Source organism: Ananas comosus, linkage group 2 (genome assembly GCF_001540865.1).
Source record: "Ananas comosus cultivar F153 linkage group 2, ASM154086v1, whole genome shotgun sequence".
NCBI lineage: Eukaryota > Viridiplantae > Streptophyta > Magnoliopsida > Poales > Bromeliaceae > Ananas > Ananas comosus.
This window is the reverse complement of record NC_033622.1, coordinates 8086338-8112911: the sequence shown is the minus strand read 5'-3', so window position 1 is coordinate 8112911 and position 26574 is coordinate 8086338. Positions and strand designations below refer to the sequence as shown.

General features: G+C 40.2%; 1 protein-coding gene across 1 annotated transcript; it reads left to right on the top strand.

Annotated features, from left to right (window-relative positions):
- LOC109706854 (probable isoaspartyl peptidase/L-asparaginase 2) lies at positions 5549-10476 on the top strand. The gene is made up of 3 exons (XM_020227866.1): positions 5549-5817; positions 9222-9308; positions 9696-10476. Exons 1-3 carry the CDS (start codon positions 5659-5661, stop codon positions 10212-10214), a joined length of 765 nt encoding a protein of 254 aa, XP_020083455.1. The 5' UTR covers positions 5549-5658; the 3' UTR covers positions 10215-10476.

Below are 26574 nucleotides of genomic sequence, written 5' to 3'. Positions count from 1 at the left end.
AGATTGATCTCATCTCTAAGCAAATGATAGCTTAGAATCATCGAGGAAGCTCTCTAATCTTGTTTCCAATCTATTTAGACCATTCCTAGGGATTTATAGTGAACCCTAATAATCCACCATGGAAGCACCTCAAGAAAACCATGATTTTCATGGTGTTCTAAGCTCTAGAGGGTTCCTAAGCTTATTAGAGGATCAAAACTTCAAAACTTAATGTTTAAAACCAAACCCTAGAGTTCTACTTGCAAGAGAACTCACCTTTGCCCAAGCTACACCAAGCTCCCTCTTGTTGGAGAGTTTCTAGCACCCTCAACTCCACCAAAACCACCTTCTCCTTACTTCTTCTCCACCTCCTCCTTGCCCTAGAGCAAGAGTTCTAGAGAGAGAAAGAGAGAATGGAGGTCCCTGCTGTGAAGAGAGGGGAGGTGGGCTCCTATATAGTGTGCAACAATTGCGACTAGACCCCCCAAAAAGTCTTATTTGCAATAGACTTCAAAACTGTTGCCAGACCAAAGTGTACCGGTACACTTTGGGCTGTTATCGGTTACACGATTACGCAGAGGCAACCCGAGAGCGTTTTCCTCGGATCTTACCAAAGTGTACCGGTACACACCAGAGGTGTACCGGTACATTTTCTACGAAGATCTCAAACCCGAGTGCTTACTCTGCTCGGGCTGCTGGGCTGTTACCGGTGACAACTCGATGGTTGTACCAGTACACTTTGCCCATAATGCAGTTTTAGCTCCGATTCGACTCTATTTCGTGCCGGTCTGCTAAAACGCTTCTAACTCTTTCTAAACTTACTTTTAGCCCTTCCAACATCATTGGAATGCTAAATGCAATTTGTCCATCTATCTTTTTTGCATACTTGAGTCAATTTGGCTAAAGTTCGATAATTTCTTCCGGGTTTCAATATGTTACATGTATAATATGACTAAAGTGTGAGTACCCTTAGTAAAGGATAGAGAATAAAGAATAAAAAATAAAGAATGGCTAATAATAATGAATGGCTAAGAATAAAGAGTAGAATTAATTAATCTACTTGGATAGTTGCAGGATTTGCATGTTGCATATTGTGAGACATGAACATGATAATGTTAGTTGTATAAATTATATATCTGTGAATATTTGTTGGACTAACATGTTTGTAGTGCCTCCTTTGGACCTGGTGGGTCGAGCTTTTTCCTTGGGTGGGCGTACCCACTGAAAACTATGGACAATAGTTCTCACCCCCGTGTTGTTTTTAGAGGTACATGTTTACACGTGAGCGGCGCGGCGGCACGAGGTAAAGGCATAGCTCCTTAGATAGCACCCTACCATCGAGACCAGAGATAGCAGTACCCTAAGTCGGCTATTTAGGGATGAAAAAGAAAATAAAAAGAACAATGTTGTAATAATTGTGTTTAAATCGGATTGTGTTTGGAAGTAAGAATCTAGTTAATGTAATGTAAAATGTGAACTGAGACGAATGCTTGTAATAGTATAGCCATGTTATGTTTTTGATACCTTCCTTATGCAATCTATGTTGAATGCTGTTCCTAATTGGAACCTCGTGCATTATTTTGGATTGTGACGCCTTGGACGTACAAGGGAGACTCTGTCCGCGGTACAGAAAAAATCCTGTCCATTCGGCGGTTTGTCGGCGTGCCTGAATCCAACCAAAGAAGCGGGCTCAGGGAGTGACAGACAAAAGCCCCAATTTTGGTGCCCTAACAATGGCATATGCTCAATCATTGATTTTGATCTCTAGAACAAGCAAAGAAAAGCTTGTCCAATATCTAGAAGCTTATCTAGAATCATCTAAACCATTTTTAGGGCATATAAAGCAAACCCTAGAAATCCACCATGAGAGCACATGAAGAAAACATGATTTTCATGTGTTCTATGGTCTCAACGAGGTTTCTACTCTTGTAAGAAGATCAAATCCAAAAGATTTCGGGCATAAAACCAAGCCCTAGTATCAATCTCACAAGAAACCTCACCTTAGCCTAGATGCCCACCAAGCTCCACCTTGTAGGAGAGCTCTTGATCCTCCCAAAGCTCCAAAACCTCCAAATTCTTCTCAAATCTCCTCCAAATCCACCTTGGGAGAGAGTTTCTAAAGAGAGAGGGAGAGAAATGAGAGGGAAAAGGGTTGGCTGCTGTGGAGAGGGGATAGAGGGTGTTTGGGTTTATATAAGGTGCTACAATAGCAACTAGACCCTCCCCTTTTCCATATTTGTAGCAGTTTTAATTTTGCTGCCAGACCCAAAGTGTACCGGTATAGATTATGGTGTCACCGATAACACGATCGCGTAGAGGCAAACCCGAGAGCCGCTATTCGGGTTTTACAAAAGTGTACCGATACACCCTCGTATCTGTACCGGTACAAAACACCCAGAACTCTGTTTTCGCGTTGTTTCAAATCTAATTCGCACCGATCAACGCTAAAACATTTCCAACTCTTTCGAACTCACTTTTAACCCTTCCAACCTTATTGGAATGTTAAATAGAACCTGTCAAACTATTTCATTCGGATACTTTGGCCAATTTGGCTAAAGTCCAATACGTTCTACCGGAGTTTCGGTATGTTACACTCTCTCTCTCTCTCTCTCTCTCTCGCTCTCTCTCTCCACCGATTAACTATCATCTTCATCTTTGTGTTTTTTAAAAAAAATTAGAAACTTAAGTTTAGGACTCTTCTGAATTTTAACAAAATTACTAAGCCCTTTCCCGCTTGCCATCTGAACAAAATTAGGTTCAGATGGGTTTGCCACTAACTTATCTAGATTTATAATATTATATACTTTATATTTGAAATGACAAATTTATTATTAACTTATCAAACTACTTGAATTGCAAAGTTATTAAGAATTAGTATATTTTTAATAGTCACTTTAAGTGTGAAAATAAAAATACTCTATAATAATTAATTAAGTTACTCTTTCTACTACCTAAAATTTATAATATATTTTACTATTTCACTCACACGGTTTATAACTTCCAAACTTAAATTGAATTATAATAATTTAAATCTTTTTAATTAAATATATGTAGAATTATTAGAATATTATAAAATTATGAATCAACTGGGCTCTAAATAACACTATTTGGTGAGCCATGAACCTTGAACCAAATGTAATAGTACTTTATGTAAAATCCAGCTATACCTTTTACTAATTAAGAGTTTGATTTTAATACTTAGCATTGCTCTAAAATAAAAGAATAAAAAGGATTTTAAAAAAAGAACAAGGGCAAAACTATCCAAACTTTCAAAATTTTATTTTTACTATCCAATCTTTCAATATGGTATATTTAAATCAATCAATGATATTTTGAGTTCAAAATTTAAATATGTCATTTATCTTTATGGATTTAGTTAATATTCTTTTTGCAATTCTCGCAACTAATTAACTTAAACTCCAATCTCAAAAATTTAAAATTTGATTTTAAATTTTAATTTTAATTTTAAATTGAATATCTCCTTATATTGCTGGCTTTACAGTTTAGGTGATGTTGATGGAGACTGTGGAGACAAATATTGAACCTCTCATAGCAACTTTTATTTCTTTTCTTAAGTGTAATTAACTGTATAAATTAATATACTACTTATATCTTTTATTTACTGGAGAGGGCAGCTGGGTTGGGACTGGGGTTGGGCCAGGGTTTTTTTTTTCGACCATTGTCCACTTATTAATTAGGATTAAAGAACTTATTTAGATATATATATATATATATATATATATATATATATATATATATATATATATATATATATATATATATATATATATATGTGTGTGTGTAGTTTAATTAAGGATCTTTCTTGAGTTTAATGTTGAAGTTATGGGGCACTAAAAATAAGTATATATTTAGTTCATCAGTGTTTTTCAGTTTGCAGCGATGCGATCGTGTTCGTAGNCTTTTCTTTGTGTCTCTTCTACGACCTCTTTTATTATTTTTATTTCACTGACGTTTCGATGGTCACTTCTAGGCTTGGCACCCTACGTCTAAATCGCCGCTACTACTACTTCAACCTCAACTAGAACAATAGAGGCGGTACAAAAATCGCTAGGTTCGAGAGAGAGAGAGAGAAATTCACCAGTTATAATATTTTTTTTTTAAATACAAATTATGTATATTAGATGTGCCTTTTTTTTTCCTCTTATCTAACTTTTTTTTTTTTTTACTTTATATGGTTGTGGATCATATACAAATAATAAAAATTAAATTTAAATTTTAAAATTTGATTTTAAATTAAAGTTAAAAAAAAATTTTAGAATTTTCAAATTGTAAATTTCAAATTTCATGATTTAAAAAAAAGGAAGTTAGAATTTTAAATTTTAAATAAATTATATAAATTTTTCGTCGCAAAGCGCGGCCCTACACTAGTTTTATTTAAATCTACACAATGTTGCAACATTATAATTTATTATAGATTATATGTCAGTAAGAAATATATTAAATTTTCATACAATATTTTTTATTTTAATAATATATACTTAGTATTTTATTAAATATTATAAATATGTATAATATGACAAGTAGCAGTGTAGGCCCCTTGCTTTTGGCAACTCACGTGGTCAACAATTAAGTGTGAGCGTGCTCACTCGCGGACCGCGTGAAGTTCCGCGGATACATGACTTGTATACTGCATATTTTGTAAGTATAAATTTTTATTTTCTTACTCGTTTCAAGCGAAAATCGAAAAGAGTAGATTTTTTAAGAATCTAGAAGATTATTTTATAATATATTATTTTTACATCAAATTAAACAGATGAAAAATTATTTTTCAAATTGAAAAATCTTTTGAGACTATTTTTACAAAACCAAACATAATAACTTAGCATAATTTGCTATATTAGTATATCTGTACGGAATAATAACTTAGCATAATTTGCTGTATTAGTATACCTATACGGAGAACTTGTGCTTTACAGCCAAAAAAAAAAAAATAAAAAAAAAAATAAAATAAATAAAGCGGAAAGTAGAGAACTGCAAGTTGTAAAAAAGAAACAATCGGATACACTGACAATTCTCTGGTGGCATCCCACGAGAAGTTAACTGACGAAACTACCCCTATCGAGAGACCTTTATACCATTGTTTAGGGTTTTCAGAGGCAGCCGGCACCGACCTTGTTTGTAATAAAAGGCCGCAAACCTCACAACCCTTGAATAAAAAAGGGTAATATGGTCCGTCAGGAAAATGAAAGGTAGGGGTGGGAAGAGAATCTCTCCCGAAATCCCAGGAGATTTTCTCGCTGCTTGTCAGACCTCCAAGAGATTCCTACCGTTTCCCTCGTGAGTTCAGTGCGGTCGGGCCGACAGGCGGAATCCAACTAGGATTCCAGCAAGTTGGCGTGCGGTCGGACGCCAGCCGAACCCGCTCTTAGCTGCGGCGCAATAAACCTTTGGCGTCCGGAGTCGCGCAGCACTACGCCCCGCCCCGCAACTTGCTCTATAAAAGGGGCGCCACCGGGCAGTTCCCATTTCAATCCATCCCATCCCTTCCCATTACGAGTATAGAGAGAGAGAGAGAGAGAGAGAGAGAGAGAGAGAGAGAGATCTAGGGAGGGAGAGACGGCGGTGGACGTCGTGGAGTTGGTGGTGCGGGAACTGGAGACGGACCCCGTCTTCAACTCCGGGAGGGGGTCGGCTCTGACGAGGAAGGGGACGGTGGAGATGGAGGCCAGCATCATGGACGGTCGGGGGAGGCGGTGCGGGGCCGTGTCCGGCCTCACCACCGTTAAGAACCCCGTCTCCCTCGCCCGCCTCGTCATGGACAACTCCCCCCACTCATACCTCGCCTTCGACGGCGCCGAGGAGTTCGCCAGAGACCAGGTCCATTTTCTTCCTTCTTTGTTTTATTATATTTAATTTCTAGATCTCCAGATACATTTATCTTTCCTACTTTTCTCTTCTTGTTGATTCTTTGAACTGCCCGATTAATCCTGACGAGATCTGTAATATTTCCTTTAATGCGCGAATCATGATGATCAATATGAATATGAATGAATGCCTGACACCACCCCACCCCCCCTCCAGCATATAAAAGTCTCCTCTTCGCCCCACATCCCCCCACCCCCATACCCCAAATTAACAACAAATACCGTGCGCCACCTACCAATCAAACAGTGTCGTCAAGAAGCAAGTAACTTCTTAATAAAATTTAAATTTTCTTCTATCAGTCTTTTCTTTTCTAAAAGAACTAACTAATTAAGGATTAAACATGTCATCATACACTACAGTACTCATCTGAAGTACACTCCTAATTTAATTGTTCGGTTAATAATTAAACTGCTCTACAAGTATGAAGGAGGCTAGGAGGCTGACTTGAAAATTAAGCCTCTCTTTTTAAATAATCCAGTAACCGGCCGGTTAGTGCTACTACGGCAAAAAGTGTACAAAACACCTTTTCCAATGATTGATATATAAATATATGGACCCGTACGTTTGGACTAATTTTTAGAGAAATTATTTCAACTGGAATGACTTCGGTTTGAAAAATTGCTTCTACTTGAAATTTTTAGAGCATTTGGGTAAATATGACAGAAAAGCAAATTTTCTGAATTAATTTTCTAAATATGTTTGCAAATTTTCTAAAGTAATTTTATAAAATGTAAAATTTAAAATTTAAAATTTTAAAAAAATTCAAAACATTTAATTTATTTTTAAAATTTAAAATTTAAAATTTAAAATTTTTGGAATTTAAAATTTTAAAATTCAAAATTTCAAAAGCAAATTTGAAATTTGAAATTTACATTTTAAAATAATAAAATTTCTAAAATTTAAATTTAAATTTACATTTTAATTTTTATAATTTTAAATTTTAAATTTTAAATTTTAATTAAAAATTTAAAATTCGAAAATTTAAAATTTAAATAATATGATTTTCAAATTTTTAAATTTAAAATTTAAATAATTAAATTTCAAATTTGGATTTTCAAATTTTAAATTTTAAATTTTAAATTTTAAATTTTCGGAAATAAATTTTAGCTGCTTCTAAGGTCTCTAAATTAAAAATCTTAATTTAAACATCAGAACTAGAATTTACAAAATAGCTTCTTAACTATTACATTAAGCGAAAATTACTCTTTGCCCGAAAATCACATTCTGAAAGACCAAGTATGAAAAATTAATGTTTGCATTGAAAAGATGTTACATGAAATGCTATCTTTGTATACCCCATTTGCGGTATATACGTTAATTGATTGATGTGAGATGATTAGTGAAAATTTTCACCATCTATTAAATAGGTGGGCTATAAAACTATTAACCATTTTTTCGGTGTGTGAATAGCATTGCACATCATACATAAGTATACTAGTTGTGTTTTCTTTTTCTTTTTTTAATGTATAAAGAGTAAGCACCGGTCTACTTTGACCCGTATGAACGAAACTGATGTCATCCCAGCAAATCCCACGTTTAATTTAAGTGCATATATATACTTTATTGATTTCGTACGCTATGGTGGACAAATCTCTGACGCACACATAATATTCAAACTCTTGGACCGGACAAGCTGGCCCTAGCCTAAATTTTAGAAAGAAAAGAAATACAAAACCAATTCAGCTATCAAAAGAGGACAAATAATTGTTTATTTGCACAAACTATTATTTATTCACAAATTTGTTTTATATGTAACATTTTTTTAGCCAGTTACTTTTTTATTCATAGCTTTTTTTTTTTTTTTTTTCTAATATTAGTAAATTATTATTTCACTTGATGCTGAGACCAGTAATGCTGCTCCCATAACTATTTTTCGATTGTAATCCTACAATGCAATCGTTTAAGGGCCCGAATTTTTCTATGACCTCTTTTCTCTTGTAATATTGCTAAAGCACAAATTTTTTTTTTTTAAGGATTAAGTATAAAAACGATGTAGGCTTAATTAGTATTTTTGTTCTATCTAAGAGGGGTGTACGCAGGGACGAAACTATATGGAGGCTCAAGATGGCCATGGCCCCCCCTCAACTTTTCAATATTTATTTAATGGTCCTTCAAAGTTTTTTTTTTTTGTGGACTATGGATAGCTTTGGCCCCCCTAATTTTTTAATATTTACTTAATAGTATGGTGTCAATATAACTCTCTCTCTCTCTTTCTCCTAATCGGTATACTCTTTTTATGGGTGAAAATATATTAAAAGCTTCTTGCTTATAGAGTATTTTANAACTTTTCAATATTTGTTTAATGGTCCTTCAAAGTTTTTTTTTTTTTTGTGGACCAAGAATAGCTTTAGCCCTCCTAGTTTTTCAATATTTATTTAATAGTATGATGCCAATATAACTCTCTCTCTCTCTTTCTTCTAATCGGTAGAAGTTAAACATATGAAAATAAAAAATAAAAAGTTTATACTTTTACATTATTTATTTAATTAATAATTTTTTAATAAAAAATTTTTAATTAGAAAAAATTTTATTTATTATTTACTACTAAATTTTTTATTTAAATATATTTTGGCCATCCCTCGAGATTGAATCCTATCTTCGTTCCTGAGCATACGAAACATGATCTGCCTTATCTATCGAGTTACGAATGTGTGGTGTGTACATAACTCGTCGTGTGATAGGGTATCACGTTTATCCCAAAGCATGATCTGCTGCCGGACGTCTGGGGCCCGTTGCCTAACCCTTGATGCGCCGGTTGTGTGACTGCTGTTGCTTTATTGCTACTTTTCTTTTATTCCTAGGTGTAAGTGTGTAACCATAAAAGAGATGCGAATTGTCCTAATTGGGGTGGGCCCTGCGGGGCACGTGCCCATCCGTAATTGGCTTTGCCAGTTTCTTTTTTATTGACAGAAATTCATGCATGTGCTATGTGCATACATACAAATTATGCACCATTCTTCTTTCGTACGTCCACCATAAAATATTAAAAATTTAATTATTAAATAAATAAACTTTTTTGATTTATTTGAATATTTGATAATTTATAATTCTTTAATTATTAGTGGATTGTAAGTCTACCGTTTGCTCTCTGCCTTGACGTGGTAGTTTTCGTATGGTAACTGTATGGGTAGTTTATTGGTATATATTGAGTTATAGGTAGTTCATTGGTGTATTCTGCTGGAAATTCAAAAAATTCTATTTAAAGCCCTTAAACTACTGGAGTTTACTAAGAAAAAAAAAGAAAAGAAAAAACAAACTATATATATTATATATATGCATGTATACATGTTAAAATATCACCGACAGACTGGACACAAATTAATTTGTTTGTTGACTTATTACTGGTTATGTTACAGGGTGTTGAATTGGTGGACAACAGCTACTTCATCACCGAAGAAAATATTGGCATGCTGAAGCTAGCCAAAGAAGCCAACAGCATCATGGTTTGTATTAACCCAAAAGATCATTATACGTAGTACTAATAAATTGAGTTCGGCTACTATACTCTTATGAGTATAGAACCTTTTGTACTCATAAGTTTTTGGCCGTTCGATCTACCCTTTAATCATTTTTACCCGTTAGATTATACTATTCAACCAATCACCCACTCAATCCTAGGGGGCCCACTATCAACCTAACCATAATCACTTTCATTTTAACCGCATATTTTTTCATCTGAACGGCTAAAAACTTATGAGTACAAAGGTCTCTATACTCATATAAGTAGAGTAGCCCCAGCCCTAATAAATTACTGTTCCGTCATAATTTTAAAGTTAAATATTAATTACAAATTCTAACAAACTTATCGTTGATCATTTTGAACGGAACAGTTTGACTACAGAGTCCCCCTGCTTGCGGCGGACACGTGCGGCGCAAGTGCGGGGCCGATGGTGGTGACTGCAGATGACGCGCTCCAGATGAACGGCCTCCCAATCAGCATCTACGCACCGGAGACGGTGGGGTGTGTGGTCGTCGACCGCAATGGGTGGTGCGCGGCTGCGACGTCTACTGGCGGGCTCATGAACAAGATGAGCGGCCGTATCGGCGACTCCCCGCTGATTGGGGCGGGGACGTACGCATGCAACCTGTGTGCCGTGTCGTGCACTGGGGAGGGGGAGGCCATCATCCGCAGCACACTGGCTCGGGATGTCGCCGCCGTCATGGAGTACAAGGGCCTCGGCCTCCAGGAGGCGGTGCACTTTGTCATGAAGGAGAGGCTTGACGAGGGCAAGGCCGGGCTCATCGCGGTGTCGAGGAACGGGGATGTGGCGTACGGCTTCAACACCAACGGAATGTTCAGGGGATGCGCCACCGAGGATGGGTTCATGGAGGTCGGCATATGGGAGTGAGCGACGATCCGGTGACCCCAGCCGCGCGGCTCTTTAATTGTGTGGAATATAAATTAATCATGTGATCGTCACTTGGTTATCGCTCGATGGCCTTAATTATGTACTCCTCCCTCCCTCCCTCTCTCTCTCTCTCTCTCTCTCTCTCTCTCTCTCTCTCTCTCTCTCTCTCTCTCTCTCTCTTGTTGGGTGTGAACTCGCTTGAGCATTAATAAAATGTAATGGGAAACTAATTAATTATCTAAATTTCCAGTTTCGCTCTTAAGCTACGATTTCGATTTCAAGAATAAATTGCGCACTAGAGGCCTTGAAACTGCAGTTTCTATCAAAAACAACAAATGAAATGTTATACCCAACAAAAAGACAGTGCAAGCTGGCCCGTATTGTTCTGAGCTGGGAAGGAGCATTGCCCTGGTCCACTTGCGCCCGCCGGCTGGTCGCCGTGGTCTGCAGGCACGTGGCTGTTGCCCATGGAAGACAACTAGAATATGGAGTGTACGCATTTACATTTCAATGTAAACTAATCTGAAATCTTCTGCAAGAGCAACAACCTTGTAAGAGAGCTTTGGGTGTAGTTTTGACACAGCCAAGCGAAAATCCTGCTAAAAGTTAAATCACTTTCAGTAAACTGGCAATGCTGTGGATGAGCTAAGACTTTGATACTATTTCTGTAAAAATTTTCAGAACTTATCTAAACCATGAAACATTTTGATTTTGTTAGGATTCAATATTCTTAATCCACATGGGATAAAGAATAAATTTTAAAGATAAATTTTATTTTTTTTAAATCCCTATCTTCGTGATTTAGATAGAATGGGATTATATATGATTAATATCTTTCTCATGACCTATAAATATACGACGGATTGATACAAATAATACACAAGAAAAAATTAGAATAATCTCTCCACAGAAATTCTCTCTTGGATTCACTTAGGGCACCATAAAAAACCCTAAGAATTTGGGCGATGTGTTGAGATCGACTTTGATAGTTGGCTCACAATGAGGAAGAACTGAAGACGAAAAATGTGCTAGAGATCGAGACAGATTCTAAGCAGATTGAAAAGTTCATAAAATAAGACGAAATCAGATCCTGATAAATGCAGTATTAATTTCACAACGAAAAGGTATGCAAAATCTATGTGATTTTTCATCATAATTTGGTTAATAATTTCCAATAGTGTTATCGGAGCATTGAAGTGTTTGTTTTCACCTGATGATCCATTTTTGATGTCTCATATTTATTTTTTTGTACTATTTTTTGAATAATGAATTTTGCATCGACTGGCATAGAAAAGGGGGAAACTGCATCGCCTTGTCGTGAGTGGCATGCGGGGCGGCGAGTAGACCCGCTCAATCGCAGCATAAGATTGTGGCTTGTGGCAACAATACATGATAAACATGTATCGGGTTATGTGGGGGTCAGTCTATGTCTTAAGCCATAAGTATGCCTGCTTACACACTGTCACGCCCTGCGCCCACAACGGAAGCACTTATCGGGCACGTGCACTAGACCCGCCGAACGAACAGAGAGTTTCTCCTGCCCGCCCAAGGCGTCACAAGCATCTATACACAAGATATTCCAAACAGAAATCAAATACATGGATTGTATAAGAAAAACATCACAAGACATAAAGTAAATACTAGTCGAGCTTGGTTTGACTTCCACTCTAGGTATATATTCTAGAGCAAAAGGCTGACTAGACCCTACGTGTATGTGTTAGGACTGGTTGAGCTTGGTTTGACTTCCACTCTAGGTATATGTGCTAGAGCAAAAGGTTGACTAGACCCTAGAGATATGTGTTAGGGTTAGTCGGATGAACTCTAAGTGTGTGTGTTAGAGTTCGAATGAACTTGATCTATATTTTTGACTGAATTCTAAGTATATAATTTAGAACTCTATCGATTTGGAGATGGTTTTGCCTTAGTTATATGTGCTAAAGCAATGGAGTTGACTTAACCCTAAGTATATGTATTAGGGGTAGTCGATTTTGCATTTGATTTTTACTCTAGGTGTATAAGCTAGAGTAAAGAAAATGTTCATGATGAACTTTGGGCATGAACATGATGTTTGGTTCATGAGATTTGGTTTATGGTGTATGAACTTGGGTATGGTTCATGGGGTTTGGTATATGGGATTTGGTTTATGGTGTATGAACTTGGGTATGGTTCATGGGGTTTGGTTCATGATTCATGAGGTTTGGTTTATGGTTCATGAGGTTTGGTGTATGTAATTTGGTTCTGGTTTATGGTTCATGAGGTTTGGTGTATGTAATTTGGTTCATGAGATTTGGTTTATGGTGTATGAACTTGGGTATGGTTCATGGGGTTTGGTTCATGGTTCATGGGATTTTGTTCATCGCTCATGAGGTTTGTGTATAAGGTTCATAAGATTTGGTGTATGGTTCATGAACTTAGGTATGGTTCATGGGATATGATGCATGGTTCATGAGATGGAATTTTGTTCACGAACTTGGTGTATGGTTTATGGTGTTTGGCTTATTGTTCATGAACTTGTATGATTTATGGTTCGTGAACTTGGGTATGGTTTATGGTTTATGGTTTATGGTTTATGGATTTCGTGTATGAACTTGGTTTATGGACTTGGTTCATGGTTCATGAACTTGGTTCATGACTCATAGGGTTTGATGTATGGTTCATGAGATTTAGTTCATGAACTTGGCTATGGTTTATGAAATATAGTGTATGGTTCATGAGATTTGGTTCACGAATTTGGGTAGGGTTCATGAACTTGGTGTATGGTTTACGGGGTTTGGTTTATGGTTCATGAACTTGGTATATGGTTCATGAGGTTTGGTTCATGGTTCATTGAATTTTGTTCATGGCTCATGAGGTTTGGTGTATAACGTTCATGAGATTTGGTGTATGGTTCATGAACTTAGGTATGGTTCATAGGATATGATGCATGGTTCATGAGATGGAATTTTGTTCATGAACTTGGTGTATGGTTTATGGTGTTTGGTTTACGGTTCATGAACTTGTATGATTTATGGTTCGTGAACTTGGGTATAGTTTATGGATTTGGTTTATGGTTTATGAATTTGGTATATGAACTTGGTTTATGGACTTAGTTCATGGTTCATGAACTTGGTTCACGACTTATAGGGTTTGATGTATAGTTCATGAGATTTGGTTCATGAACTTGGGTATGGTTTATGAGATATAGTTTATGGTTCATGAGATTTGGTTTATGAACTTGGGTATGGTTCATTAATTTGGTGTATGGTTTATGGGATTTGGTTTATGGTTCATGAACTTGGTGTATAGTTCATGAGGTTTGGTTTGTGATTCATGAACTTGGTACATGGTTCATGCGATTTGAGTCATGAACTTGTTGTATGGTTTATGAGATTTGGACCGTGAATTTGGTTCAAGGTTCATGAGATTTGGTTCATGAACTTTGGTTCATGAGTTGAAGTTGGAAGTGGGTTTGCGTTTTATTCGTGGCTCGGATTAGATTTGAGTTTGTGTTTGGATTTGGGTTTGGATTTAAATTTTGTAGGTTTTGAGCTTTTATAGTGGACTAGATTGGATTTGGGTTTTTATTGGTTTAGATTTTGGTTTTGGGCTTTTATAGTGGACTTGATTGGATTTGGATTCTTATTGGCTTAGGGTTTGGTTTTGGGCTTTTATGGTGGACTTAATTGGATTTGGGTTTTATGGGTTTAGGTTTTGGTTTTGGACTTTTATGATGGACTTAATTCGATTTGGGTTCTTATTGGTTTAGATTTTGGTTTTGGGTTTTTATGATGGACTTGATTGGATTTGGGTTCTTATAGGTTTAGATTTTGGTTTTGAGTTTTTATGGTGGACTTGATTGGATTTGGGTTCTTACAGATTTAGGCTTTGGTTTTGGGCTTTTATGGTGGACTTGGGTTGGATTTGGTTTTTATTGATTTAGGTTTTGATTTTGGGCTTTTATGGTGGACTTGGGTTGTATTTATTTTTGTTTGGAATTAAGGTCCCAATAAGACTTTTTTAGACTTATCAAAATTTGAATTTGTGATCCGAAGAAGTTCCTTTTTGAAATGCTGCAGATTGATTTTGAGGCCCGGAGGAATTCCCCTTACCAATTTTATTGCGTCAAAAAAAAATCCCCTTTTTTAATTTTGCAATTTCGATTTGGTGTTCAAACAAATCCACTTTTTGATTTTGATTTGGGGTCCAAAGAAATTTTCTTTTTGATTTTGATTTGGGGTCCGAAGAAATCCCCCTTTTGGTTTGGGGTCCAAAAAAATTTCCGTTTTGATTTTGATTTGGGGTCCAAAAAAATCTCCTTTTTGATTTTGATTTGGGGTCTAGAGAAATCCCATTTTTAATTTTGCTTTGGAGTCCGAAGAAATTTCCTTTTTAATTTTGATTTGGTGTCCAAAGAAATTTTCGTTTTAATTTTGATTTGGGGTTCGAAGAAATCCCCTTTTCGATTTTGCTTTGGGGTCCGAAAAAATTTTCTTTTTGATTTTGATTTGGGGTCCGAAGAAATTCCTGCTTTGATTTTGATTTGGGGTCCGAAGAAATTTTCGTTTTGATTTTGCTTTGGGGTTTGAAGAATTCCCTTTTTTTATTTTGATTTGAGGTCCGACGAAATCCCCTGTTTGATTTTGATTTTGATTTGGGATCCGAAAAAATTGCCGTTTTGATTTTGATTTGGGTCCGAGGAAATCTCCTTTTTTATTTTGATTTGGGGTCCGAAGAAATCTCCGTTTTGATTTTAATATGGGGTCCAAAAAAATCTCTTTTTAAATTTTGATTTGTGGTCGGAAGAAATCCCCGTTTTGCTTTTGATTTGGGGTCCAAAGAAATCCCTTTTTTGATTTTGATTTTGGTTGAATCTGAACCAGTTTGAGATTTTTGTGGATTGATTCATTGTTCTCGAAAGGGATTAAAGGGTTCAAAGAAACGGAGAATCATTGATTCCCCTCATCTCTTCTTTCGAAAACGCCGAATCGGTAAGGCTGGAGATGTCGGCAGTGAAGATGATGATGGTGGCATAGATCTTAACAGCCGACGAATTTGGCTCGATACTTTTGGAGGTTGAAGGGTCCGAAGAAACGGAAAATCATTTATTCCCCTCCCATCATCTTTCAAAAATACCAAACCGATGAGCTTGGATGTAACATATCACATCCCTCGTAAATCGTGCCGAGTTCCGTCGGAATGTGCGGAATGCGGAGTGGAACAAGTTGGTATGGGCTAGTAGTGTTTTGGAGCCTATATATAGTGCCAAGGGACCCGAGAGAGTGAAATTCCAAAATCTGGCTAAGTCCCAAATTTTGTGCTCTCGGGGACCGGTCCCTTAAGAGGAGATCGGTCCCCGTACGCGTAGCCTGCCAGGAATCCTGATGCAACCGGTCCCTGGCAGTGAGACCGGTCCCTGAGGAATCGGTCCCTGAAGGAGAGACCGGTCCCTCGCTGCGCAACCAGCCAGAAAACCGGAAAATTGGCTGTCCTGAAAATCAGCCTTTCGGGAACCGGTCCCTGGTCAGGGAGACCGGTCCCCCACTGCGGGTTTTGCCTAGTAAGGGCTGATTCGAAAAGTAGAATGTTGGAGGGGCTTTGTTGCTATTGTAGCAACATGTAATATACCTATCCCTTCTCCCCTTCACAGCCATCTCTCCCAAACTCTCTCCCACTTTATTTTTCTCTTTCTCTCTCTAGAACTCTTGCCCTAGAGCAAGGAGAAGGTGGAGAAAAGCTTGAAGAGGGCGGTTTTGGAGGATTTGGTGGATCTAGAAGCTTTCCAACAAGAAGGAGCTTGCTAGATGTAAGGTACCGGACTTCTAAAATCATGAAGTTACGGTGTACATTTGGTTAGTGAGCCATTAGAAAGGTTCCGGTGAAGTTCGGTGAAGTTCGGGAGTACTCGGGCGATTTGGTGCGCATAGGCGCGGAAACGGAACCCGAAAGGCTATGTTGGGCCGTGAGTTAAATCCGGCATTAGCGTAGATGAAAAGATGATGAAATCATGCTCGAAAACATGTTTGGAGAGTCTCGGTTTGATTTGAAACGAATCGGAGGTCAAACGGGCGAAAACGGAGTGAAAACGGACCCCGAAAGCTGAAAAAGCTGAAAATTTGGCTAAGTCTGGAATGCTGTTTTTCTGGACATTCGGGGACCGGTCCCTCAAGTCCAGAGACCGGTCCCAGCACCCGAAAATGGCCCAGTTTGGGCTGTGTGTGACTTATATTGTTGAGGGACCTTTGTGCAATTGTGCAAAGGGTATAGAGGTGTGTTGGAGCTCATTTTTCTCTCTTCTCCCTCACATTTTGTAACCTAAACTCTCTCCCTCTCTCTCTAGAAAGGAAAGAAAGAGAAGAAGAAGAAGAGGAAAGTGAAGGAGAAGGTGGAGGAGAAGGCTTGGAGAAGGAGTTCTACTTCTTCTTCCTCCTCTTTGGGCCATTGGAGAGCTTTTGGAGGTAAGCTTGCTACCCCTTTAATGGTAGATCTTTAATGGTTGGTCTAAATACCTTATAAATGGTATTTTTGGAATCCTAGGATGCTAATTAGATGGATTATGCTTAAATCCAAGGCTAGAGTGATGGATTTTTACCTAGTTGAAACCTAGGGCTCCAAAATGGGGTTTTGGGAAATCTAGGGTTTTGATCTAATTTGATGGGTCGCAAACCTAATTGCTAGGTCTCTGAACGCGTCGGCGAAGACGGTTCGTCAATTCGTCGAGCGGGTGCAAAGATATTGAAGAAAAGGCTTGTTGAGGTACAGATTGCCGCAGCTCGCGGCGAAAGCTTCCTAAAATCGCGAAATCGGAATCGTGGGCTCGTGGCATCACCTAAAGGTGGGGGAGTGCCATCCCGAAGCAGTCGGGCTGCCTTTTATGTCTGAGTTCTATTGTCGATCAATTACATATTGTAATGTTGCATTGTAGGGTGCTAAATGTAATTGTTACATGTCCTTGCATGCTAGTAGAATAATGTAGAGTTAATTTGTCTAATACTTGAATCTAGTATGCTTAATATAGTGTCAAGTGACTTGAGACCCTATAATGAAAAGATAGTTGATAAGGAAGGAATATGTTTATGTGGATATGAACCTAGGAAAATGATAACCTAGGGAGTTAGTGCTAAGAGTGTATAAAGAACACTTAGATGATAACGAGTGGCATCTAGTCAACATTGAATACAAGAACGAGTGGCATTAATGAACTTAGAGTGTAGATGAAAACTCTCATTGCATGTTGAACTTAGAAGTGAACTAGTTCCCAAGTGTGGTTGTCTAGAGTGTAGGGTATCCTCAATGATGGGGGATATGATCATACTCATATGTCTGTTCGAAGCTTGGAGTGGTCGCTCCACACAAGCAGTGTACTCCGGAGTTGTCACATGATAGGGATAGCCTTTTTGGATCCCGAGGGGTTAGCCTTTTTGGGCCCCGCAGACAGTCTTGGGCGAGTGAGCTGATCCTCCCCATGTGAGTCAGGTGAGTGAGCTGATCCTCACCTGTGAGATTTAGATTGGGTTGTGGCATTTGTGTGAGTCGGGCGAGTGAGCGGATCCTCCCCGAAGTGTCTAGAGAGTGAGTCGGGCGAGTGAGCGGATCCTCCCCGGTATGATAGATTGTGAGTTGGGTGAGTGAGCGGATCCTCACCTGTGTGATTAAGTAAGTATGGCATTTCATTATTGTTGAAGCATCATGTAGTAGAATTGTAGTTATTTACTATGATTAAAGTTTATGCATGCATTATTGCAGATTGAGGCATAGTTAGATGTTCATTTTATACTCCTAACTGTTTATTATAAATGCTTTCAATTCAGCACAACTATCTATCTATTTGCATTATTTCTCTATGCCTGCTTAGACCTAGTGGGGAGATCGGCGGAGTCGGCGGCCGAACCCACTGGGAACTATTCGTAGTTCTCACCCCGTGTGGTTTTGGGGTACAGGTTCGAGCACTAGCGCGCTGGTCGAGGATCGCGGTAAGGGCTTGGCGCCCTAGGCATTTGGTAGCTTACTTTCCTATGCATTAGTAGTGCCCTATTTCTATTTTGAGAGTAGATGATGTATAGGGTGTGAGGTATTTTGGACGATGTAAATTCAATGTTTAATATTTTAGAAGTTTAAATGTAAGGTTAATCAAATGTATTATGTGGTATGGATGTAATAGATTAGTATCTCTCTTTTATTCACTTGTATGTTGGTTACTTGTGATGCTTGTTCTTGTTTGTTTAGCACTGTTTGTGCTCTCGCTATTGTTGTTGATTGTGTATGTAATCAAGTTATTTTCCTGGGCACTTGTTGTACACAATCTCGTCGCTTGGGCATTGGGCGAACAGGGGAGACTCTGTCCGTTCGGCGTCCGTTCGCCGCGCCCGAACCAGACCAAATTGGTAGCGGGCTCGGGGCGCGGGGCGTGACACTAGAACTCGGGCCAAGGCAAGTTTCTAGCATGTAGAACTCTAGGGTTTGGATTTTAACCCTAAGTTTTGGGATCTCGAGTTTGTTTCAAGCTTTAGAAACCTTGTAGAGCTAAGAAATCATGAAATCCATGGTTTTCTTGTAGAGCTCTCATGGTGGATCACTAGGGCTCATGGTAGATGCCCTAGGGATGGTTCCAAGGGCCTAGAAACCTTAGTAGAATGCTTCTTAGATGATTCTAAGCTATTATTTGCTTAGGGATGAGATCAATCTGGGAGCTATCACATTAGGGCATTGTCAGGGCTCAAATTTGGGACTTTTGTCCTAGGATTTTTCGGGGACGAATTGACCTCGTAGAAACCCAATTGGGGGTGCCCTCGATGCGTGGGACAACTCCGTTTAACGTTACGAAAATGTTTAAGAGTAGTTCATGTATAAAGGGCCTAATTTGGCACTATTTTGACTATAGGACGCGGACTCGGCGTTCGTAACGTTCGGGAGTCGTCATATTCTTCATCTACTACCATTCAAGGTGGGGGGTGCACGCCGGAATCATCGGATTCTCCTTTATGTTTATTTTTTACCTTTGTTGAGCATACTTGTATATAGAGTCATTCATGCATAGTAGGGATATTTACATGTGATTAGTGGTTAGAATTTCAATATTGTGCTTCTAACGTAGTTGAACATAGTGATTGAATAAGAACCATAATGGACATGTATGTAGAACCCTAGAAGATATATGCATGCAAGACTTGGACCTTAATTGTAGTAAACAAGGGTGATAATGACAACAGAGACATGATTGGCCACGAGAATGAAATTGTTACACAAGGTTTAACAATAATGGTATTGAGACAAGAACAATATAGAACATGACATGAACAAAAGGTAGAAACCTATCATGGCATCGGCATTGTGACTAGCGGCTAAGTTTCCTCAACTTGAAGATTGGATCGAGGCTCACATGGATTTAGGCTTATGGGAGGTCGCTCCTCCACAAGCGGTGTACTCCGGAGTGTAGACACCAACGGAGAAGTACACTGTAAACGATCCATCAGGTGGTTATTGTCACGCCCCGAGAACCGGCATAGGCCTGCCCGGTGCGTGCCCAGACCAGCCATATGCCTGCACATATAAGGCGTCTACAACAATAACGAATAAAAGAAGAATAAATAGAGAAAATCTAGAGATATCAGAGCAAGTATATAGCTAGGTTCTATTAACCAGTAGAAACCACAGAAGCTAGACTGCTAAAGTAAAATGTAAAGTAGTACATCATAAGTCTCAAAATACAAATAGTGGGTGGTCTCTACAAAATGGTACAAGTCTCTCAACCTCTCTAAAAGAAACAAAAGAGCGGTAGACCACCGATCAACCAATCCCTCGCTAGCTAACTCGAGGCGATTCCTTTCCCGCGATCCCGAGCCTCTCCCGGAGTGGAAGGCTCTGAAAGAAAACATAAACAATGGGGCGTAAGAACTATAATTTATAGTTTCCAGTGGGTAATTACTGACCTTCACAAAATGCACCACTAGGCCCAAATCAAGAGCAGATATAGATAGAGAAATAACAACTGCGGAAATATATGCATATATTGAAATGCTATTCTACTATGCTACAAGTATACATGATATGAACGTGGAGTACATCTACTCTATCATGAATCCGATATGCTGATGCATAACAGGTATGCCCTACCATGGCTACCCAAAAGCTGTGATGCAACAAGTAATACTACGAAGTATACTATCGTGGCAATTAAGGATACCACAATTCCCAATGTCAACAGAATCCAACCACGATATACAATCAAATAGTGTTTATCACTTATTGTTTACTGTGTCAATGTCCACATGGCACTTTAACTATTTAAATTTCAACTCTGATAAGACCCACCCGAAGGCTGTCTGGTGTGAGACCCACCCGAAGGCTGTCTGGTGTATCAAGTCCTCATGTCTAAAACATGGAATTACTCACTAGCAACCCATAGGTCTAGTCTATGCCTCAAGTGAAGGTTTACTATGTCAATGATTCCAATGTCTTATTTGACCTTAGATTTACTAAGTCCATACACTACTTCAAGCCTAAATGCAAATTTATAGGCATTAACTTACTATCCAATTTCCAAGCCAATGTCTTCTTATGAATTACTTACTAGCGTTCATAACATGGTTCAAGCTCAATGTCGCTTAAATGACATTAGCTTATATACAATAATAGGTAATACACATGGTCATCTCAGCATAAGCTCACATTGTAATATGTATCTAGATGTATTCTCAATGTATATAAATATTAATATGCATCTTTCCACTCAGCATAATGGTTTCAGCGTACCTTGATGGCAATATCAACTTAGATAGTTTTTAAAATGACTACATGATAAACTCTACAATACAACTACAACTTAGCATTTCTCATAATATATAACATGTCACATGCCAATTTACATATATTCCAGTCTAATGCCTCTTTAGGCTATTATTTGCTAGCTCATTCATAGCTCAGCCAGATGATCGCACTTGCGACATTAGCTCCCTAACTCACATGTTATTCCATCCAAAGCCACTTTATGCCTAATGCATTTCTCCATATGTTCCAATGAGTTTATGTTGTAAGGCATATTAACATTTGTCATTGTTATCTATATGAAGCATGATGTCAGTCTAATTAGAAGCATATACCCATGCATAAGTCTCCTTGCAACTCTTACTTACATAGAAAGATCCGAAAAAATGCAATTTAATAATAACATACGCATTTCAAGTTCTAAATTCACAATAAATGCAATCTATCATAAAAATACGTGATTTTTATTTTAAGATACTTAAATCACATAAAATAATTTGTTATTGTAACGAGTCAAACCCACCGAGAGCTCCACCGCGATCTTTCTTGCCGCCGGACGGCGGCCCCGATGCTCATTAGCTCAAGACTTTAGTGATGTCACGATGCTACGATTCCGCGGTTTCGTGATTTTGAACTTACGTCGTGAGCTGCGACATCTGTACCAGAATCGGCCTTTTTTCAATATCTTCGCGTTAGCCTCGTCGTATCGCGAACCGACTTCCGGCCAGCGCGTTCGTCATACCTAACAATTAGTTCGGCATAGGTTCAATTAGATCAAACTCTACAGAATGCAAAACAATATTGAACTTACACATGCTACTATTAGACTAAAGAAATCACAAATTGGAAACTTGATTCACGCAATTATAAGCTAGTCAGCATCTAGGATTCTCTAGAACCCATATTCCTAAAGCATACGACTCATTCCTTAGCATATCCAGCGCAAGTTACTACCAAATTACCTCCAAAATTTCTCTAATTAGAGAGAAGAAATGAAACTTGCTCCAAGCTACTCTCCAACTTTCAAGGATTCTACTCCAACTTCTTCTCCAATTAATCCTCTTTTGTGGAGAGATTAGAAGAGAAAAGGAGTGAGGGGTGAGAAATAGAGAGAAAGAGAGAAAAAGAGAAAAGAAACTTGCTCTCCAAGCCTCTCTCGGGTTGGGCACAAATGAGAAAAAGAGTGCAAGTTCACATATATATACTCCCAAAATACTATTCACATCAGTTTGTAGCTCAGGTACAGATATTTTTCGTCTGCCCTTCTAAACGTCCGATTGAGCACAAATTTGGCAGTCATGATCAGTTTTACCTAACTTAATGAAAGAAATTTTAATCTTTCAGTTTCGACCCCATTTGGTCACCGAAAGCTATTTCGAACAGTAATCTCAAGCAGATAACAATCGGATTTTATTCTCCACCTTCCGGGTGTCAGAATGACATGAAACTTTAAATCTAGCCTCATAAAAATAATCCTAACATATTTCCAAATTTTCGGAATTTTCTGACACTATGCATTTTCTGCTAAAATATCAGCCCCGTCTCTTACAGAAAATTCTCAATCTTCTATTTTCACTCCGATTTCCGCACGAGTCAATCCTGACGTATAATTTACTTGTCTAAATCCAATAAAAATAGTATCTCACACTATTTTTATTTATTCGCTTTTATTAAAAAGAAATTCGGTATGCTACATTCTCCACCTCTTAAAAAGAGTTTCGTCCTCGAAACTTCAATCACACCTCAACTCGACCTATCGAGCCATTGAAGACATTAGCATACTTCTCCCAAGAGAACACACTGCGATTCAATAACCGGCATTGCTTAGAAGCAATATCGCAGGTGCATTGCTCCCTTGTGAGTGCTCTACTTCTACATGGACTTTAGCTCTGCCGTGAGATGGCACACTCCAGCGCATCTCCACCTTCAGTCCTCCAAAGAGCATTATCCTCAGATTCCACATAGCTATCCAAGATCCAATACGTGGCATTCTATGCTCCCCGGTCTAAGCTCGAACTACCGTCTTGACCAAACTCTGCCCCACCCGTAGGTACAGGGTCGCTGTCACACACAACTGACTGCGCCTGCCCAAAGGGCCCAGGCTCCACAGTCCACAAACGGTCCAGGCATGGTCGTCTCCAAGCAACACTCGACGTCGTTGTCCAACACGACATGCTCTAACGAACCATAAATACTATCCTCCCCAGTAATTACCCGATTTTAGGTAAGGTGATAATCAACACAACCAGCGAAAATAAATCCTCAAACCGCACTATTTCGTGCACAAAAAAAATTCTCAAGGCGAGTCAAGTCAGCTCGCAATCCAAGAGTACTAGGTACCCACAACAACTCCAACATCAAACAAGGCCAATCCATTTGTCGGCACACAAAACCATCTCACGTGGTAGGGTGTTCGAGACGACACACCTGATCAACAGATCATCCTACAAGCGTCGAAAAAGTTCAACGGTAACAAAATCCTCGGGTTGGGTCACCACACACTCGGTGTATCCTCGATCTCACGATCCAACACGTGGCATTCCACGCTCCAAAGTCAAAGCTCGGACTACCGTCCTGACCAAACTCTGCCCGACCCGTAGGTACCGGGTCGCTGTCACACATAGCTGACTGCGCCTGCCCAAAGGGCCCAGGCTCCACAGTCCACAAACGGTCCAGGCACGGTCGTCTCCAAGCACCATCCGGCGAACAGCCGATCACGGGATGCAACTAATGCAATCATCGTGTGATTCACAAGGCATAGGAAAACATGCCACCCACAACCCGCAAATCAACCGCCTAGCTCAAGAGAGCTGAAAGTCATCGCAAACAGCGAGCTCTGGCATCCTCGGTACACAACCTCCTCTTGTCCCAAATAGGGCGACAGGGCAAACTCTCTAATGTCCAAGGAGTGGTCGGAGAAACACGCGTCTCGTAAGCAACAGATCTAATAGGATGCCATGCAACTCGGCAAACAGCCGATCAAAGGATGCAAACGATGCAACGATAATCAACAACGCACAATTCGGATGTCACAAAAACAACTGATACCTGTAGCCACAAACTCGGCCGCTGTTGCCTCCGCGGTCTGAGCGGCGTACATGCGCCCACTCGGGGCCTGACAAGATCCCTCGCTCAGACGCTGGACGGGTAGCCGCCTAGGCTGGTACGGTGTCGACATAGTCCCTTGGCTAGCGGCTGGTAGAGCTGGTGCCGATGCAGTCGACGGTGCTAGTGACGAACCTCTCGGGCACTCAGCTCGAACGTGGCCATCCTGGCCACATCGGAAGCACCTGCCAGCCCGCTGCGAACATTGCGGTGGGAAATGAGGACCACCGCAAATCACACACGGGGAAGGCCGGCGACGGTCAGAACCTCCTCGCTGCGCCGCTGAGTCGTGTCCACGCTGCTGGCTCCTAGGATGCTTCGGCGGTCTCCTAGAGTGCGTCGGACTCGCACCCTCAGCCGCAGGCCTCTTGGCCTTTCCCTTATCGATGGCCTCTCGCCGCTCCTGTACCTCTGCCGCGCAGCTCTCCACGATGAGCGCGCGATCCACCACCTCCCGGTAGGTTTGGAGGTTAGAGGATTGCACGAACCGGAAAATCGACGGTCGCAAACCTTGCTCGAAAATGCGGGCCTTATCCTCGTCGTCTCGCACGACGAAGGGCGCGCAATGCAGAAGCCGAGAATACTCCCGCTCGTACTCGGCTACAGTCCGATCTCCCTGGTGCAGGTTGCGCAAATCCTGCTCCATCTTTCGCTTGACACTAGTCGGGAAGTAGTGCGCCAATAGAAGCTCCTTGAACTTCTTCCATGAAATCGCCGCCAAGTCGATGCTGGGGTTCTCTTGGAGATCCAACCACCAGCGGTAGGCCTCGCCGTCCAGGTGATGTGTGGCGAGCCAAACTCGATCTCTCTTCTCTACGAAGGTGTCGCGGAAGAGTTTCTCCACATGCATCAACCACTTTTCCACGACCCAGTGGTCGACCTTCTTGCCGTCAAAGATCCGGGGACCGCACCTCTTGAACTCGTTGAGGCGCTCTATCAGTCGGTCCCGCTCTGCCCCTTCAACCATCACGGGGAAAATAGCTCCAGTCGGGGGTGCCTGAACAGGTGGCGCCGCAATAACCCTCTCCTGGGGCGCGGCCACGGGCGCTGTGCGCGAAGAACTGGGCGCGGGGGACGACGCTCTCGGTGCAACGTTTACAACTGGTGCGGGCGGTGGAGGGGCCTGAGTCTCCCTAGAGGCTGCCGCCTGCTGCAACAGTAGGTCCTCCAGGCGCTTCATTCGCGCCTCCTGTCGGCGCGCCGCCTTCGTCTGCTGCGTAACTAAGTCGGTAAGGGCCGCAAGCTGGCCTCTCAACTCACGGACCTCGCCGGATACGGAAGTAGCGGAGGTCTCCACCTCCTCAAAGTGTGCCGCGTCATCCGCTCCGACAGACTGGGAGCGTGTAATCGGCATCGCACTACAACATCATAAAAGCGCAAGTTAATGAAACCCACGCTATCGCATCCCCGCTCAAAGATAATACCGAAATCAGGCGAAAGTAAGGAAGTGTGATTCACTACTAACTCCCGATGTTACGTTGTCGACCGCCAACGTAACCCTCCGCGAAGTTAGAGGCTATACACTTCAATTTAACTCCACTTTCTAGAGCTGTTCCAAGATACCCAATCGAGATACTTTCGCTTACATGTCAAATAGACCTCGTCTCTCACGAGCCTATTTCCTATAGTCCAACCAGCCTAAGGTTTGCTAGGTCCCCTAAGACTCAACCCTAGGCTCTGATACCAAACTAATCTGTCACGCCCCGAGAACCGGCATAGGCCTGCCCGGTGCGTGCCCAGACCCGCCATATGCCTGCACATATAAGGCGTCTACAACAATAGCGAATAAAAGAACAATAAATAGAGAATATCTAGAGATATCAGAGCAAGTATATAGCTAGGTTCTATTAACCAGTAGAAACCACAGAAACTAGACTGCTAAAGTAAAATGTAAAGTAGTACATCATAAGTCTCAAAATACAAATAGTGGGTGGTCTCTACAAAATGGTACAAGTCTCTCAACCTCTCCAAAAGAAACAAAAGAGATGTAGACTACCGATCCACCAATCCCTCGCTAGCTAACTCGAGGCGATTCCTTTCCCGCGATCCCAAGCCTCTCCTGGGGTGGAAGGCTCTGAATGAAAACATAAAACAGAGGGCGTGAGAACGATAATTTATAGTTCCCAGTGAGCAATTACTGACCTTAATTAGCAAAAAGCTCCACTAGGCCCAAGTCAAGAGCAGATATAGATAACGAAATAACAACTGCGGAAATATAAGCATATATTGAAATGCTATTCTACTATGCCACAAGTATACATGATATGAACGTGGAGTACATCTACTCTATCATGAATCCGATATGCTGATGCATAACAGGTATGCCCTACCATGGCTACCCAAAAGCTGTGATGCAACAAGTAATACTACGAAGTATACTATCGTGGCAATTAAGGATACCACAATTCCCAATGTCAACAGAATCCAACCACGATACACAATCAAATAGTGTTTATCACTTATTGTTTACTGTTNTTCTAGTCAATGTCCACATGGCACTTTAACTATTTAAAGT